The sequence below is a fragment of the Tursiops truncatus genome, chromosome X (genome assembly GCF_011762595.2).
Source record: "Tursiops truncatus isolate mTurTru1 chromosome X, mTurTru1.mat.Y, whole genome shotgun sequence".
Taxonomy (NCBI): domain Eukaryota; kingdom Metazoa; phylum Chordata; class Mammalia; order Artiodactyla; family Delphinidae; genus Tursiops; species Tursiops truncatus.
This window is the reverse complement of record NC_047055.1, coordinates 43,950,673-43,970,804: the sequence shown is the minus strand read 5'-3', so window position 1 is coordinate 43,970,804 and position 20,132 is coordinate 43,950,673. Positions and strand designations below refer to the sequence as shown.

General features: G+C 38.8%; 1 protein-coding gene across 21 annotated transcripts in view; it reads right to left on the bottom strand.

Moving 5' to 3' along the window:
- The window catches only part of SYTL4 (synaptotagmin like 4), a 203,744-nt gene that overhangs the window by 73,574 nt on the left and 110,038 nt on the right, over nucleotides 1-20,132 (bottom strand). For 19 of the 21 annotated variants that reach the window (XM_073799499.1, XM_073799504.1, XM_073799503.1 and 16 more), the window contains 4 exons: nucleotides 3,508-3,690; nucleotides 3,044-3,259; nucleotides 2,795-2,904; nucleotides 2,461-2,563 (listed from right to left, as the gene is read on the bottom strand). In XM_073799499.1, the coding sequence (XP_073655600.1) occupies nucleotides 2,461-2,563; nucleotides 2,795-2,904; nucleotides 3,044-3,259; nucleotides 3,508-3,617 (539 nt within the window). In that variant the 5' untranslated portion in view covers nucleotides 3,618-3,690. Of the gene's footprint in view, nucleotides 1-2,460; nucleotides 2,564-2,794; nucleotides 2,905-3,043; nucleotides 3,260-3,507; nucleotides 3,691-3,849; nucleotides 3,913-14,187; nucleotides 14,207-20,132 lie in introns of those variants that run through there. The other 2 variants (XM_073799501.1, XM_033849142.2) reach the window with 2 other exon arrangements.

Sequence of the window (20,132 nt, the reverse complement as noted above, 5' to 3'; positions counted from 1 at the left end):
TGAGAGCAAAGAATAAATTAAAATGTAAACAAGATCATTCATTCAAATCAGTAAATTAGATACAGCAAAAAGGAAGGGGGGAGGGAAGAAGGGAGGAAATGGAAAAAAGAAAATGGCTGAAAATCAAAGTAATAGCACAGAAGAAAGGGTTGGGCTATTATGATTAATTGCTTTCACCTTTCTATTTTTCTTTTGCATTTGACAGTAAAAGGACAGAAATGGAAGATGAAGAAATCCAATGTCCCTGAAGTGGAGAACTTAACTAGTGAAATAGAAAGAGTTCACAGGATACAATGCAGAAAAATTTTCCATCAATGAAGAAAGAATTCATCAAGGGTACACTGTGTATTAGGGAAAAATGAAACAGGATGATCACCATTGAGATCTATCCTTGTTAAGTTACTAAACTTCAAGAAAAATAAAAGGAAATTTTCAGGCATATTCAGACACACATGTGTGCATGTATGTGTGCATGCACACACACACCACACACACACACACACACACACACACACACACAGTGTGTTACCTACAAGGGAGAAAAAGAAAAGGCTAGCTGGCCTAAGACTCCTTCAGTTACATTCAGTGGCAGAAGACAATGGAGTAATGTCTACAATATTCTAAGGGAAAGAAAGTGTAACCCAAGAATATAATATCCAGCCAAGATATCATTCAAATTCATAAAGGGACTAGGCAGACATTCTTAACATGAAAGAGTGAAATGAACATAGCACCTACAAGCTATTCTTGAAGGAACTCCTCAATGATAAATCCTGACAATCAAGAAATAAGTCAGGGCTTCCCTGGTGGCGCAGTGGTTGAGAGTCCACCTGCCGATGCAGGGGACACGGGTTCATGCCCCGGTCCGGGAAGATCCCACATGCCGCGGAGCGGCTAGGCCCGTGAGCCATGGCTGCTGAGCCTGCGCATCCGGAGCCTGTGCTCCGCAATGGGAGAGGCCACAACAGTGAGAGGCCCGCGTACGGCAAAAAAATAAAAAGAAGTCAAAGTAAAGGATTCAGAAATATAGATGAACCATGGGCCAAAGCCTGGTTGTAAGCATAAGATCCTTTTAAATATGAACTAAAAGTAAACAAACAGATAAAACAAGCAGATGATTTATGATTGCATAACAGAATGTAAATGTTGTAAGCCCTGACAAAGTAAAAATAACTTGATTAATAAAAAGTGGGAGTAGGGGAAAGTGTTAGGAGGAAGTGTAAGCAAGCTAATCTCCTCCTCCTTCTTCATAGTAGAGTCCACTGATAATGTTTAATATTGAAAAAGGTAGATTTACAAAATGACTAAATGATCATTTGACCCAGCAACTCCACGCCTAGGTATCTTTCTAAGAGAAATGAAAACATATGTCCACACAAAAACTCAATACAAATGTTCATAATAGCATTAGTCTAAAAAGTGGAAACAATCCAAACGTCCATCAACAGATGAATGGATAAACAAATGGGGGCAATAAAAAGAAATGAAGTACTGATACATGCTTCAACATGGATGAACCCTGAAAACATTATGTTAAGTGAGACAAGACAGTCACAAAGGACCACATATTGTATGATTCTATTTAAATAAAATGTCCAAAATAGGCAAATATATAGAAATTAAAAGTAGATCAGTGACTGTTTAGGGATGGGAAAGATATGGAGGTTGGGGAGTCACTGATAGCTAAAGGGTACAGGGTTTTGTTTTAATGTGACAAAAAGTTCTAAAATCAATTGAGGTGATGGTTGCACCGTTCTGTGTATATACTAAAAACCATTGCATTGTACACTATTAATAGGTGAATTATATGGTGTATGAATTATAGCTTGATAAGGCTGTTACCAAAAAGACACTACAAAAAAATGACTAACTGCTCAATGGTTTTCATATTTTTTCTTAAGCTTAAATGGATATTAATGACTAATATCTTTTATGGTAAAGAAACATTCGTCTGAAGATTAGCAATTCCTGTATTTTATTTCAGTGTTTTATTCTGTCAAATTCAAGTAAAATTAAACAAAGCTTTTAATTTACTATATTATGACCCAATATTATAAAGGCTTTTCAGTCTATCCATCCACCCATCCCTCTATCTACATATATGCACAAAAGATATCTGAAATAATTTTCACATAATATGAATACTGGGGTAGTAAGAATTTGGGTGATTTGTTGATTTCTTTATTGTTTCCTATACTGGTTAAATGTTTAATAATGAGTATGTGTTATCTGTATTTGTCTTCAAATTGTTCTTATAAAGCACAAAGTAAATATACCAAAATGTTAATGTTTATATGTGGGTTGCAGGATTAGGAAGTTTTTTTTTTCTTCCTTCTTTATTCTTTTCTGTACTTTCCAAAGTTGCCTACAATGAGCATCTATTATTTTACAAATAGAAGTAAAAAAATAAAAGAATTAAAGGAATGTGTAGCAGTTCTTTAAATGATTGCTGGTTCTTACCTGGGTTCCTTCTGTTGCTCCTGAATGATCTTTCTTCCTGGCCAGATATTGCCCATCTGTGACTGATGAAGGAGGGACTGTCCCATTGTCTCTCTTTTATTCACTTCAAGACAAACAAAAGCATGGCAGAGGGGTGGTGATGAGGGGGGGCAACGGAAACACAGCATGCTTGCAGAAAGGATCAACACAATCTTCATGTTCCCTACAAACAGGCTGAGCTCATGGAGTGAAGACACCACCAATAAGAATACACTAAGATTCCACAGCAGAGGGTCTATCACCCACAGCAGAGGGTCAAGCACCTCAAGGAACCATTTCCCGACAGGTCCGGTACCTGCAGGTTTGTGGCGCAGGGACATCCTGATTATCTCACTGCCGGTGCGGTAAGCAAAGCGATTCACTTTCTGGTCATAAAACCAGTCTCCAGTTGCCTTCTTCAGCTCTCTGCAAAGGAATAAAAGAAAATGACATATGGATTTAAAAAATGCCCTTGACATTCAACCAACAAAGGATGAGGGGAGAAATTCTAACCACAACTGGGGCCCCATTTCTTATCTCTACTCAGCCATAAGTTAACACTCACATTTCCTTGGCGCACACCTTGCATCTCCAAGTACCATTGCTTTCCTGGATACGGCAGTCCCGACACACCAGGTGATTACAACCCCGACAAGTGTTGGTCTTGGGAGTCAAACGGCCCAGGCTCTCCTGGCACCGGGCACAGGTCCGATCACTATAGTGTTGGCTGCCCCTTTTGGCCCCTTTCCTTTTTATCTCCAGTAACTCATTCTTCAGTCGTCTGCCAAGACCCAAAAGAGAAACACAAGTGATTTGAAATCTGCATAGGCTGGATGGAGAGGGGTTGAGGGGTAGAGACAGTAAGACTATTTGGTTCTGTGGAAGCAACCTCAGAACCCAACCTGACCCACTGAGGAGTTGTAAACCTCATACACAAGTTCCTCTGAAAGTCAGATGAGAAGTATAAGGAAAAGTCCAGGTATCATTGGTTAAAGGCCTGGGAACCCATGATTTTTCTGGGACTCTTACCTAATCCTTTTCTCATCTGCTTTTCGGAGCTCCTCATCTCGTTGTAGAACACTGAGGATCAAATCCCTTTCCACCTCAGACAGAAAAGAGAGGTCAAGTATCTCCGACATGACTTATTCTAGTTTTTCCTTCTACTCTTCTTTCTTCAAAGCTACCAGTCCAGGAGAGCTACCCCAGAGTTACCTGAAATAAGATAAGAACTAATTTCGCACAGGTAATTTACTCCAGAAGAGGCCCACAGCCCTAGAGCCTTTCGGTGGGCTACCTCCCCCTTGAGCCAGGCTAGAGATAACATAGAAGTATGTGACCAATTTACCATTCCTACTCCCAGGTGAATCCTACCCTGAAAATGAAGAGGCTTTCATTTTTCAAGAAGAAACACTTATTCATGACTCTGCCAAAGGGTTGGGTCTTTCAACATAAGTCTGGAAAGAGCACAGAACAGCTGAGTCAAATTCCCCCTACACCAAAGTGTCCCCTCAATCATCCAATTTTCAATTGTTTTAATGTTCTCAAGTAACAAGTCTATTATGCCAAATAATCAGACAGCTGGTCTCTGTAGTGGAGAAAACCACACAGGGACCTCTGCCAGTTGAAACCCATTTCCCCTTTCCTGACCAGCATCCATGTTCCCAGGATGCAGTCAGCTTTCTGCTACACTTCAAAACTGCTGTCACCTACTCTATCTCCCAAAGTCCTTATTGCTAACACTACCTCAAGAATATCTTCACCTATTTCACGCACATTTGTTGAGAACTCAATCACAGGTATTGGGCAACATGCTGGGGATACAGAGATGAGTAAGGCACAGTTCTTGTCTTTAAGAAGGTCACAGAGTAGTAGGGGGAGACAGATACATAGCACAGTGTACTAAGTGCTATTAAAGGGATAATAAATTGTTATGGGAACTTACAGAAGGGAGTAACTAGTTCTATCTTGCCTAGAGAGGGAAGAGAGAGAACTATACATGTGGAAGGTTTTACAGAGCAGGTGGATTTTACCTTATAGAACAGAGTATATGTTTGTTGGTTGGGGAGAACGGTAGGAAATACAGGTTGGAACCAGATTATGTAGCTCTCAAATACTCTTAAAAATTAAGAATTTAAAAACTGATGACATAGACAACAGAAATCCATTGAACATCTTTGTTGTTGCTTTGTTTTTGATATTGGGAAATGACATACTCAAATTTGTTTTACAAAGATCGCTCCAGCTATAGTATGGAAGACTGATTCAAAAGAAAAATTGAAGTACAGTTAGTAACACATTGTAAAATATGCATACTCCTTAGGCAAGCAATACCACATCTAAGAACCTACCCAATAGAAATATTCACATAAATGTGTATGCAAGGTATACGTACAAGAAAGTTACTGCAATATTATTTGTAAGAGCAAAAAGAAGTTCTTTAACAGAGAAATCATTAAACAAAACAATACTTCCATATGATAGCATACTATGTATCCATTTTAAAAATGTGGTAGATCTGTATGAAAATATGTTCCTGAGTGGGAAAAAAAGTCATTTCAGGACTGCACTTGAATGATCTCTTTGGTAAAGTATTTATCTATACATTTGTATATGCAAAGAAAAAGGTCTAGAACAAAACCCATTATTATTGGTTTCTCTTGGGAAGCAGAACTGCAAGGGGGCAACTTTTACTTTTTACTTTACATAGTTCTGATTTTTTTTTTACAAACATGTCTTACTTTTAAATTTCAAAAAAGAAAAAAATTCAAAGGAGACAGGGGGATTATTATAATAATCCAGACAAAAAGACAATCTAGGTTTACTTAACTATGCTTCTAACCAATTAGGCAGAGTCACTGTATTTCTGTCATCCTCTGGTTTCTCATCTACGAAATGACCTACCTCTCAAGCTTGTCAAGAAAATTAAATAATGTGTGTTAAAGGTCCCATCACAATGTTTGGAACACAAGTTTGGAGTACACGTACTCACTGAATCTGCTGCAGGGCAGGCCTAAACCAGAACAGGAAGAAAAAAGAACACAGAATAGGTTTGAGAAGTAGAACTGACAGAATGGAGTGACTGATTGAGTGGAGAGGATGAAGAAGGTGAAGGCAAAGATGCCTACTGTGTATGTCAAGGTTAAACAACTGACTAGTAACAGTCCTGACAGTGATAAGGGCTGTAAGAGAAGAAACAGGTGTGGAAATAAGGCAAGAAGTTTCATTTCAGTCATATTGAGTTTGTGCTGCATACTGGATATCCAGATAATTAGGTTCTGGAAGTAATTGGAGGCATAAAACTGTACCTCAGGAAGAGAGACTGCATCTGAAAATATAGATTTGGTTGTCATGAGAGTCAAACAGCCCACGATGGACAGAGCATGAGAAATGAAATGAGGATCATACTTACCTTCTCTGCTCTCCCTTGAAACTACACAACAAGCACTTGTCACTTTTTAAAACTAATTACCGACAATACAATAGAGAGTATAAACAACACAGCAAAGTGACACAGGTTCCAGAAATCTCAATATTTTCTTGACTTCACTATTTCTTGGTCTTTATTGAACTATAAGATGCTAAGCCTCTTTCATAGGCCCTTTCTTAGGTAGTCTTGAGGAAATATTCTTAATTCTTATCCCTGAGGAGAATATATACTCTCCATGAGAACAAGGACTTTTTCAATATTCTTCTATGTATCTGGCCCAGCACTTAACACTGTATTTGGCACATTGTGTTGCATATGCCACCACTACTGTTGATCATCGTCACTATCATCATCACCCCAACAGTTCCGTTTATTGAGAATTTATTACATGCCAGGCAACAAGTACTTTACATATATTAACTAATTTAATCCTCACAACAACCCCAAGAATGAGTACTATTATTATCCACATTTTATAGATGAGGACTCAGGAGAGGTTAGGTTAACTTGCCCAAGAATAAACAGAAAGTAATTGCAGTTGCTGGGATTCAAGCCCAGGCAATCAGATTCTAGAGCTAGTGCTCTATTGGCTCTGTCCAGGCAGGATCGCGGCCAAAGCAATTATAAAATAAGCAATTATAAAATATTGAACAGAGCAATCAAAAGCATTGTGGAAATGAATTCCCATATGTGTGATTATGGCTGAAGAACTGGCAAAAAATCAGCGGCTCCTAGATAAAATAGGTATCACCAATTGTCTGTCAATTAAAGACCAAGAATGGCACAGGCATACTGGAAATGAGAGCAAAACCAGATTTATTAGAAAATTGATGTTTGTGGAGAGGCAGCAGAGTTCTGTGATGAGACAAGCACATTGGCACAATAATGAGACCAAGTAATAGTAAAAGCCAAGGAAGTAACAGCATCATTGAGGAAACAAAGACAGCACCATAACAAAATGGAACTGCTAATACTATACATCTTCCCTTTATTTTTCACTCATGGACTTGACCAACCAGAATTGCCCCCCTCTGGAATCTTAAATTCAAATATCCCTACTGAGGACTTCCGGGAAGGTGGCAGAAGAGTAAGACGCGGAGATCACCTTCCTCTCCACAGATACACCAGAAATACATCTACGCGTGGAACAACTCCTACAGAACACCTACTGAACGCTGGCAGAAGACCTCAGACCTCCCAAAAGGCAAGGAACCCCCCACGTACCTGGTTAGGGCAAAAGAAAAAACTAAACAGAGACAAAAGGATAGGGACGGGTCCTGCACCAGCGGGAGAGAGCTGTGAAGGAGGAAAAGTGTCCACACACTAGGAAGCCCCTTCGCGGGTGGAGACTTCGGGAGGCGGAGTGGGGGAGCTTGGGAGCCGCGGAGGAGAGCACAGCAACAGAGGTGCGGAGGGCAAAGCGGACAGATTCCAGCGCAGAGGATCGGGCCGACCGGCACTCACCAGCCGAGAGGCTTGTCTGCTCGCCCGCCGGGGCGGGCGGGACTGGGAGCTGAGGCTCCGGCTTTTGTCGGAGCCCGGGAGAGGACTGAGGTTGGTGGCGTGAACACAGCCTGCAGGGCGTTGGTGCGCCGCGGCTGGCCGGGAGAGAGTCCGGGGAGGGGTCTGGACCTGCCGAAGAGGCAAGAGACTTTTACGTCCCTCTTTGTTTCCTGGTGCACGAGGAGAGGGAATTAAGAACGCTGCTTGAGAGAGCTCCAGGGACGGGCGCGAGCCGCGGCTAAGAGTGCGGAGCCCAGAGACGGACATGGGACGCTAAGGCCGCTGCTGCCGCCAGGAGGCCTGTGTGCGAACACAGGTCACTAGCCACACGCCCTTCCGGGGAGCCTGTGCAGCCCGCCACTGCCAGGGTCCCGGGATCCAGGGACGGCTCCCCGGGAGAGCGCACGGCGCGCCTCAGGCTGCAGCGTCACGCCGGCCTCTGCCGCTGCAGGCCCGCCCCGCACTCCGTGACCCTCCCTACCCCCTGGCCTGGGTGAACCAGAGCCTCCGAATCAGCGGCTCCTTTAACCTCGTCCTGTCTGAGCAAAGAACATACGCCCTCCGGCGACCTACACGCACAGGCGGGGCCAAATCCAAAGCTGAGCCCCTGGGAACTGTCAGAACAAAGAAGAGAAAGGGAAATCTCTCCCAGCAGCCTCAGAAGCAGCGGATTAAAGCTCCACAATCAACGTGATATACCCTGCATCTGTGGAATACCTGAATAGACAACGAATCATCCCAAATTAAGAAGCCCTGTGGATGAAAGGCTCTTGGTGCTGCAGCCAGGACTCAGTGCTGTGCCTCTGAGGTGGGAGAGCCAACTTCAGGACACTGGTCCACAAGAGGCCTCCCAGCTGCACATAATATCAAACAGCAAAAATCTCCGAGAGATCTCCATCTCAACGCCAGCACCCAGCTTCACTCAACGACCAGCAAGCTACAGTGCTGGACATCCTATGCCAAACAACTAGCAAGACAGGAACACAACCCCACCCATTAGCAGAGAGGCTGCCCAAAATCATAGTAAGTCTACAGACACCCCAAAACACACCACCAGACGTGGACCTGCCCACCAGAAAGACAAGATCCAGCCTCATCCACCAGAACACAGGCACTAGTACCCTCCACCAGGAAGCCTACACAACCCACTGAACCAACCTTAGCCACTGGGGACAGACACAAAAAACAACAGGAACTACGAACCTTCAGCCTGCAAAAAAGGAGACCCCAAACACAGTAAGATAAGCAAAATGAAAAGACAGAAAAACACACAGCAGATGAAGGAGCAAGATAAAAACCCACCAGACCTAACAAATGAAGAGGAAATAGGCAGTCTACCTGAAAAAGAATTCAGAATAATGATAGTAAGGTTGATCCGAAATCTTGGAGATAGAATGGACAATAGAATGGACAAATTGCAAGAATCAGTTAACAAGGACCTAGAAGAACTAAAGATGAAGCAAGCAACGATGAACAACACAATAAATGAAATTAAAAGTACTCTAGATGGGATCAATAGCAGAATAACTGAGGCAGAAGCACGGATAAGTGACCTGGAAGATAAAATAGTGGAAATAACTACTGCAGAGCAGAATAAAGAAAAAAGAATGAAAAGAACTGAGGACAGTCTCAGAGACCTCTGGGACAACATTAAACGCACCAACATTCGAATTATAGGGGTTCCAGAAGAAGAAGAGAAAAAGAAAGGGACTGAGAAAATATTTGAAGAGATTATAGTTGAAAACTTCCCTAATATGGGAAAAGAAATCGTTAATCAAGTCCAGGAAGCACAGAGAGTCCCATACAGGATAAATCCAAGGAGAAATACGCCAAGACACATATTAATCAAATTGTCAAAAATTAAATACAAAGAAAACATATTAAAAGCAGCAAGGGAAAAACAACAAATAACACACAAGGGAATCCCCATAAGGTTAACAGCTGATCTTTCAGCAGAAACTCTGCAAGCCAGAAGGGAGTGGCAGGACATATTGAAAGTGTTGAAGGAGAAAAACCTGCAACCAAGATTACTCTACCCAGCAAGGATCTCATTCAGATTTGATGGAGAAATTAAAACCTTTACAGACAAGCAAAAGCTGAGAGAGTTCAGCACCACCAAACCAGCTCTACAACAACTGCTAAAGGAACTTCTCTAGGCAAGAAACACAAAAGAAGGAAAGGACCTACAATAACGAACCCAAAACAATTAAGAAAATGGGAATAGGAACACACATATCGATAATTACCTTAAATGTAAATGGACTAAATGCTCCCACCAAAAGACACAGATTGGCTGAATGGATACAAAAACAAGACCCATATATTTGCTGTCTACAAGAGACCCACTTCAGACCTAGAGACACATACAGACTGAAAGTAAGGGGATGGAAAAAGGTATTTCATGCAAATGGAAACCAAAAGAAAGCTGGAGTAGCAATTCTCATATCAGACAAAATAGACTTTAAAACAAAGACTATTAGAAGAGACAAAGAAGGACACTACATAATGATCAAGGGATCGATCCAAGAGGAAGATATAACAATTGTAAATATTTATGCACCCAACATAGGTGCACCTCAATACATAAGGCAAATACTGACAACCATAAAAGGGGAAATCGACAGTAACACATTCATAGTAGGGGACTTTAACACCCCACTTTCACCAATGGACAGATCATCCAAAATGAAAATAAATAAGGAAACACAAGCTTTAAATGATACATTAAACGAGATGGAGTTAATTGATATTTATAGGACATTCCATCCAAAAACAACAGAATACACATTTTTCTCAAGTGCTCATGGATCATTCTCCAGGATAGATCATATCTTGGGTCACAAATCAAGCCTTGGTAAATTTAAGAAAATTGAAATTGTATCAAGTATCTTTTCTGACCACAACGCCATGAGACTAGATATCAATTACAGGAAAAGATCTGTAAAAAATACAAACACATGGAGGCTAAACAATACACTACTTAATAATGAAGTGATCACTGAAGAAATCAAAGAGGAAATCAAAAAATACCTAGAAACAAATGACAATGGAGACACAACGACCCAAAACCTGTGGGATGCAGCAAAAGCAGTTCTAAGGGGGAAGTTTATAGCAATACAAGCCCACCTTAAGAAGCAGGAAACATCTCGAATAAACAACCTAACCTTGCACCTCAAGCAATTAGAGAAAGAAGAACAAGAAAACCCCAAAGCTAGCAGAAGGAAAGAAATCATAAAGATCAGATCAGAAATAAATGAAAAAGAAATGAAGGAAACAATAGCAAAGATCAATAAAACTAAAAGCTGGTTCTTTGAGAAGATAAACAAAATAGATAAACCACTAGCCAGACTCATTAAGAAAAAAAGGGAGAAGACTCAAATCAATAGAATTAGAAATGAAAAAGGAGAGGTAACAACTGACACTGCAGAAATAAAAGAGATCATGAGAGATTACTACAAGCAACTCTATGCCAATAAAATGGACAATCTAGAAGAAATGGACAAATTCTTAGAAATGCACAACCTGCCAAGACTGAATCAGGAAGAAATAGAAAATATGAACAGACCAATCACAAGCACTGAAATTGAAACTGTGATTAAAAACCTTCCAACAAAGAAAAGCCCAGGACCAGATGGCTTCACAGGCGAATTCTATCAAACATTTAGAGAAGAGCTAACACCTATCCTTCTCAAACTCTTCCAAAATATAGCAGAGGGAGGAACACTCCCAAACTCCTTCTACGAGGCCACCATCACCTTGATACCAAAACCAGACAAGGATGTCACAAAGAAAGAAAACTACAGGCCAATATCACTGATGAACATAGATGCAAAAATCCTCAACAAAATACTAGCAAACAGAATCCAACAGCACATTAAAAGGATCATACACCATGATCAAGTGGGGTTTATTCCAGGAATGCAAGGATTCTTCAATATACGCAAATCTATCAATGTGATAAACCATATTAACAAACTGAAGGAGAAAAACCATATGATCATCTCAATAGATGCAGAGAAAGCTTTTGACAAAATTCAACACCCATTTATGATAAAAACCCTGCAGAAAGTAGGCATAGAGGGAACTTTCCTCAACATAATAAAGGCCATATATGACAAGCCCACAGCAAACATCATCCTCAATGGTGAAACACTGAAAGCATTTCCACTAAGATCAGGAACAAGACAAGGTTGCCCACTCTCACCACTATTACTCAACATAGTTTTGGAAGTTTTAGCCACAGCAATCAGAGAAGAAAAGGAAATAAAAGGAATCCAAATCGGAAAAGAAGAAGTAAAGCTGTCACTGTTTGCAGATGACATGATCCTATACATAGAGAACCCTAAAGATGCTACCAGAAAACTACTAGAGCTAATCAATGAATTTGGTAAAGTGGCAGGATACAAAATTAATGCACAGAAATCTCTGGCATTCCTATATACTAATGATGAAAAATCTGAAAGTGAAATCAAGAAAACACTCCCATTTACCACTGCAACAAAAAGAATAAAATATCTAGGAATAAACCTACCTAAGGAGACAAAAGATCTGTATGCAGAAAATTATAAGACACTGATGAAAGAAATTAAAGATGATACAAATAGATGGAGAGATATACCATGTTCTTGGATTGGAAGAATCAACATTGTGAAAATGACTCTACTACCGAAAGCAATCTATAGATTCAATGCAATCCCTATCAAACTACCACTGGCATTTTTCACAGAACTAGAACAAAAAATTTTGCAATTTGTATGGAAACACAAAAGACCCCGAATAGCCAAAGCAATCTTGAGAACGAAAGAAGGAACTGGAGGAATCAGGCTCCCAGACTTCAGACTATACTACAAAGCTACAGTTATCAAAACGGTATGGTACTGGCACAAAAAGAGAAATATAGATCAATGGAACAGGATAGAAAGCCCAGAGATAAACCCACGCACATATGGTCACCTTATCTTTGATAAAGGAGGCAGAAATGTACCGTGGAGAAAGGACAGCCTATTCAATAAGTGGTGCTGGGAAAACTGGACAGCTACATGTAAAAGTATGAAGTTAGATCACTCCCTAACACCATACACAAAAATAAGCTCAAAATGTATTAAAGACCTAAATGTAAGGCCAGAAACTATCAAACTCTTAGAGGAAAACATAGGCAGAACACTCTATGACATAAATCACAGCAAGATTCTTTCTGACCCACCTCCTAGAGTAATGGAAATAAAAACAAGAGTAAACAAATGGGACCTAATGAAACTTAAAAGCTTTTGCGCAGCAAAGGAAACCATAAAGAAGACCAAAAGACAACCCTCAGAATGGGAGAAAATATTTGCAAATGAAGCAACTGACAAAGGATTGATCTCCAAAATTTATAAGCAGCTCATGCAGCTTAATAACAAAAAAACAAACAACCCAATCCAAAAATGGGCAGAAGACCTAAATAGACATTTCTCCAAAGAAGATATACAGAGTGCCAACAAACACATGAAAGAATGCTCAACATCACTAATCATGAGAGAAATGCAAATCAAAACTACAATGAGATATCATCTCACACCAGTCAGAATGGCTATCATCAAAAAATCTAGAAACAATAAATGCTGGAGACGGTGTGGAGAAAAGGGAACCCTCTTACACTGTTGGTGGGAATGTAAATTGATACAGCCACTGTGGAGAACAGTATGGAGGGTCCTTAAAAAGCTACAAATAGAACTACCATATGACCCAGCAATCCCACTACTGGGCATATACCCCGAGAAAACCATAATTCAAAAAGAGTCATGTACCAAAATGTTCATTGCAGCTCTATTTACAATAGCCCAGAGATGGAAACAACCTAAGTGTCCATCATCGGATGAATGGATAAAGAAGATGTGGCACATATATACAATGGAATATTACTCAGCCATAAAAAGAGACGAAATTGAGCTATTTGTAATGAGGTGGATAGACCTAGAGTCTGTCATACAGAGTGAAGTAAGTCAGAAAGAGAGAGACAAATACCGTATGCTAACACATATATATGGAATTTAAAAAAAAAAATGTCATGAAAAACCTAGGGGTGAAACAGGAATAAAGACACAGACTTACTAGAGAATGGACTTGAGGCTATGGGGAGGGGGAAGTGTAAACGGTGACAAAGCGATAAAGAGGCATGGACATATATACACTACCAAACGTAAGGTAGATAGCTAGTGGGAAGCAGCCGCATAGCACAGGGAGATCAGCTCGGTGCTTTGTGACCGCCTGGAGGGGTGGGATAGGGAGGGTGGGAGGGAGGGAGACGCAAGCGGGAAGAGATATGGGAATATATGTATATATATAACTGATTCATTTTGTTGTGAAGCTGAAACTAACATACCACTGTAAAGCAATTATACTCCAATAAAGATGTTAAAAAAAAATATCCCTACTTTTCAATTACAGCTTACTCCCACTACACCTGTTCTTCAACCTCATCAAGACCACAGTCTCTTGAGCCCACCCTCCATTTTCTCTTGGTCTACTTGCCTCCTGTTGATCTATATTCCTTCCCTACCCATCCTGGACTCCAGATGGCTCAACATTTGAACCACTCTCACCAATATCTTCCATATTCATGCACCTTCATCTCTCTGCAGCAACTGTCCATCAAAATTCCAAACCTGTACCAATGCTATAGTAGTCTGCCTTTTCTGCTCCTATACCCAGGTCCTACATAATTCCTGGTCTACAATCTCAGCTGGACCCTCACTGTTACCCATAAGTCTTTTTACATGCCTTTAGTTCAGTTCCCTTACCTAGTCCTTTCAGGTTCTATTTTAAGCCTTCATTCATCTCACATCCCCTCTTCCGTTTCCCCTAGTTCCCATCAGACATTCTTGTTTCACCCTTGTAAAAAAAAAAAAAAAAACGTTTTTAGAATCCATCAGCCATGACCTCCATCAGCTCCCTGCCTCCTCTCCCCCATCACTTGCCAATGTGACTCCTTTTAGAAAAGCCACATCCCACCCCCAACCCCACCTTGGACCATAGGTTGCTATTTCCAATGTTAACCCTGTTACTAGCCAGTTCACTTGAGATGCAATCTTGCAGAGTCAGTAGTGGGGAAAATAAAACAGAATAAGAAAAAAAATTTTTAAGGCAAGGAGAAAAAGCATAGAAAAACTGAAACAAATAGAAAGCAAAACATAAGATGGTAAAAACAAGCTCCAACATCTCAACAAACAAAAAATATATGAGTAAAACTCATCCTTTTAAATACAGAGGTTAACAGACTATATAAAATTTAAGAATCCAGGTATGTGCCATTTCATGAGGGACACATCTATAACATAAAGATCAGGAAGGACTGAAAGTAAAAAATATACCAGATAAATGTAAACCTAAATAAAGTTGAGGTAGTTATATTAATATCTAAAAAATAAAACTTCAAAATAATAAAAGCATTATATAAAAGATAAGACCACTACATAGAGTAAAAAAACCTAGTATGTTTTATTAATAGGCACTAATAAAACACCTCCAAATATATAAAGGAAGATTATGTACAACTAGAGAGAGAAATTGAAAAATGGACCATCAAAATGGGAGATTATATAAAATAAGCTACAAGGATACAACACAGGGAATATAGCTAATATTTCACAATAACTATAAATGTAACCTTTAATAATTGTGAATCATTATAGTGTACACCTGTAACTTACATAATGTTGTACATTAACTATACTTCAATTAAAAAAGGAAAAAAAATGATGTAATCTATGTAAATTATCTAGCACTATACCGATAACTGTAGTCAACAAATAAAATAGTCTAGAATTTGTTAAAAAAAAAAGGGGGGGAGATTAACATACTTCTTTCAATTATTAATAGTAAAAGCAAAAAAAAAAAGTACAAGCAGATAAAATATTACTAAGTATATAGACAAGTTGAACAAAATAAGCTTGATTTAATGGCCATATGTAGAATTCTATATCCAATTGGAAATCATATTCATTTTAAGCACATATGGAACATTTACCAACCCCCCACCACCAAATGACCATGTACTAGGTTATAATGCAAGTCTCAGTAAATTTCAAAGAAACCATTCTCATACAGACCATGGTCTTTGACCTCAAGGAAATTAAATATGAAATCAATAACAAAAGATAATTTTTAATCCTGATACTTTTAGAAATTTAAAGATACTTCTTAATAATTCATATGCCAAAGAAGAAATCATAACTTCATAATTGTACTAAATCTATCATTAACATCTTAAAGAAGAAACTTGCTGCCTGCCTCACCACCACCACCACCATGCCCATACCATACGGTAGAATGTTTTCTAGAAATTCAAAAAGGAAAACATGGGATAGAAACACTTCTTTTATATGCAATGAGTTAAGTGATATATTTTTATGGTAAATGGCACATCACGTTTTGAAAAATGTAACTCAGAAAAATAATAGGGGCACAAATAAGAAAACCAGACAGATTTGTGGTTAGAAAACCTGTCACTTTTCATATTCTCCCAATTGACGGATACAGCACTAGGATTTAATGGCAAAACCAAAGCCCAAGAAAACTCGTTAAGGCCCTTCACTGAAATTCAGTCAGAGGTATATAGTCAAAAGGGTAAGGATTATCTACTGAGAAGATCACAGCTCAGATAACATGAATGTCCGAACCCAAGCTCTGATGGACAATTTGTTCCATGTTAGTCGTGGGGTGTCAAGACTCGAATGAAATGTCTTAATATAGCATCCTTGTGGGGCCCTCATGCCCACAAGAAGATATTTTAGAAAAGATGGTTTGTTGAGTTAGAAAATTACATATATTTATTGCTCAGGATAATATTTTAATGCAAATACTTACAAAGGCAAGAGGGAACTGAAAAATCTACCATCAGAATGGGAGGTTAATATACCTCTGTCTACTGATAGCACAAGCAGATAAAAACAGTATATATACAGACAACTTGAACAACACAATAATCTTGATATAATTGTAGAACACGTGAACATGTGTAGAATTATTTATCCAAATGGATATATCCATTTTATACCCTAATCTTGTAGATTAAGAGATAATAATAATTAATAAATGAACATTAACACCAACACTAACACAGCTAGTTTTCAAGAAGGGGTGAGGGGAGCTCTCTCAAATTATCTTAAATTCTGAAGACCAGTTCAACAGAGCAGCGATATTTACTAGTTATATGACCTTGGGCAAGGGCCTAAAATATAAAAAAGATTATCAAAGATATAGACGTCCTTGTAAGAACAGTACTTGACTTTAAAATCATTGTGGTGTCCCCAAAATGGAAACTGGTGTGAATTAGAAAAACATCAAATAATGTCCCTGCACTGGGCAGCAAATAAAACATATTTTTCCATGTTTAATTTGCTGGGCACACTGGTAACCTTCCCTCTCCCAAACATGCAATGCACATATAAATGTGAAGATGGTAATACTTATGCTCAAACTAGAAACTTCCACCAGATGTGGCCTTCTTGAAGGGAGGCACTGTATCTGGACTTCATACCCCCAAGAGCTTACTTGGCATAGTGTCTGATACACAATATGAGTTCAATAAACGCTTACTGAATGTCTTCACCAAGAAATCTATTTGTATTTATATGTTTAAACTTAAACTCACAGAAACTGAAGAGTGGTACTAGAGCTGAGAGCAAAGTATTTTTATTTTCCTGAGGCAGACTGGTGTCATGGTTAAAAGCATGGCCTCTGGACTCAGACTGCCTGAATTTGAATCCCGGCTTCATCAATTACTAGCTGAGTGACCTTGGGCAATGACTAAACCTCTCAGTGCTTCAATTTCCTCATTTGTAAAAGGAAGATAATAACTATACCTACCACCTTGGGCTTGTTATAAAGATTCAATGAGTTTTTAAAATATGTAGTGTTTAAAGTAATGTAAACACAGAGAGTGCACTCCAAGTTTTAGCTATTTTTATTTTTGTCAGTTTTTATATGTGCATTTGTGTTTTAAGATGTGACTGGGTCTTACAAAGTGACATTTATTTTCTGTTAAAGAATACAGATGAAGTGTGAGGTAAACTGCATCTAGACACCATTTAAAGTTTCAGGCATTTTTTTTAAGTGAGAAACTATGCTGACAACTTTAGAGGTGACAGTGAATTCCAGAAATATTGACCCATGCTCAAGGGCACAAAGGCTGAATTGGTATTTAATTAGTCCTCTAAACCCACAAGTAATAATGATGTGCTGGTTTTGCACATAAATTCTATTCCATTATCAGTCATGTCCCACTTAAGTGATATGACAAAAGCATTTTGCTGTTTGGACCAAGGGCAATGGACAATTTTGGTAAAGTTTATACCTCACTGAAAATGAAAAAGTAAACCAGTGTCTTTCAAAGGATATTAGTTTAACCAAGAAACCCTGAATCAAACTGCTATTGTTAAGCAAATGATAGTATGTTTTACACAGAAACTGATGAGTGATATGAAAAGATCTGCATCACTGCATGTCAGATTCTGTATACTTTTGAACAGATATTTAGAACTGATCTACCTATGTCAAGAAACATGATGGTATGCACATTTTTGAAAAATTAGAATTGAAATTGGGCTACAAATTATAATTGGTCATGAAAATTTGGGATTATAAAATGTCAGTGGCCTTCTATTTCTGGCCAAGAATGGATGGATTTTTACCCTGCCTGGACCCCCCACCCCCCAAAATGGATAAAATACATAAAACAATGGTGATTTTCAAGACACTGAATATCAGGCAATGGAAGACTGTGATCCTTGGGAAATAGGAAACAAATAGGGTGAGCCCTCTGATTTTCCAGGCTCACTGTCTTGAGAGAGTTTCCAGGCCATGGTGCAGGGAGGACAAATACAGGCAGAGCTTGGTGAACTCCCCGAGTGGAGGTGACAGAGCTAAAAGTCTGGCTAGGGTTCATAGGACAGAGTACCTGAGAGAGCCACACAGAGTGAGGTCTTCAGAGACCTGCAGAGGGTCTCCCTCAAGTATTCAAAAAAGGACTGATCAGCACATGGCATGCCTGTGAGGAAATTACCCTAGGCCAGAGAAAGAACTCCAGCTGAAAGGATTGAAAAGAACAGTGCCTGTCACTCACACATGACAAGGAGTAGTGCCTGTTCCACCAGTCAAACTGGAAAACCTCATGATTCACAGGGCACTGGGCAGAGTACTCAGAAGGGTCTTGCCTACATAATGGGAAATAATGAGCCCTAGACTGTGCACTGCTTTGGTCCTGCCTAACAAATCTAAACAGAACCTGAAAGGATCAATCTCTTTCAAGTAATTCAAGTGCATCCCAGAACAGAGCTCAAGCTTATTTCTAGTAATATAAAAATATGCAGCACCCAACAAGGTAAAACTTACAATATCTAGTACCCAATAAAAAATAAACAGGCATGCAAAAAAGCAAGAAAATACATGCACAATGAGAAGAAAAATTAATCAAAAACTGACCAAGAACTAACACAAATGTTAGAATTAGCAGTCATTAAAACAATTATTATAACTGTATTCCATATTTCAAAAAGTTCAATAAAGACATGAAAGGTGTTAAAAAGACCCAAATCAAACCTAGAGATTAAAACACAATGTCTGAGATGAAAAATACACAGAATTGGATTAACAGCAGATTACACATTTCAGTAGAAAACATTATTGAACTTGAAGACAGCAATAGAAGCTATCCAAATGATACAGAAAGAAAAATTACTGAAGAAAAAGAACAGAGCATTAATGAGCTATGGAACAAGTTTAAGCTGCCTAATATGCGTGTCATTGGAGTCACCAAAGGAAATGGGGGCACTGAAAAAATATTTGAGAAAATACTGGCCCAAATTTTTTTCTAAATTTGATGAACACTATGAATCCACAGATCCAAGAAGCTCAATGAACTTCATGCACAAGAAACAGAAAGAAAACTGCAGCACATGGCACAGCATAGTCAAAATTTTTAAAACCAGAGATAATGAGAAAATCTTAAAAGCAGCCAGGAGGTGGGAGGTGGGAGGGAAACACCACATTAGATACAGAAGAACAAAGATAATGATGAAAGCAAATTTACCATTGGAAACAATGCAAATGAGAAGACAGTGGAACATCTCTAAAATACTGAAAGAAAAATACCTGTCAACCTAGAATTCTAAACCCAGTGTCATTCAAAAACAGAGGTGAAATAAAGACTTTTTCAAACATGCAAAAATTGAAAGAATTAATCACGAGCAGACCTGCAACTATAAAAAATGTTAAAGGAAGTCCTTCAGGCAGAAGAAAAATAATACCAGATACACATAATAGAAACATGGGTCTATAAAAAGTAATGAAGAACACATGCTATAGTAAATATGTGGGTAAAAATATTATTTTCTTATTTAAATTTCCTTTAAAAATATAATTGACTCCTTAAAGCAAAAAATTAGAAAACAATATATTGTGAGGTTCAAAACATATGCAGAACCAAGTTAGAAGACTTACACAATCTGTTTTCAAGACATTATAAACCTACAGTAATCAAGGGAGTGTGGTAGTGGCATACAGATAGACACTGGAAGAGAACAGAGTCCAAAAATAAATCCTTATGTTTATAGTCATTTGATTTTTGATAAAGATGCAAGGGAATTCAGTGGAGAAATGATAGTCTTTTCAACAAGTGGTGCTGGGAAAACTGGATATCCATATGCAAAAAAAGTAAAGATTTCTTAGATATGACGCCTAAAACATG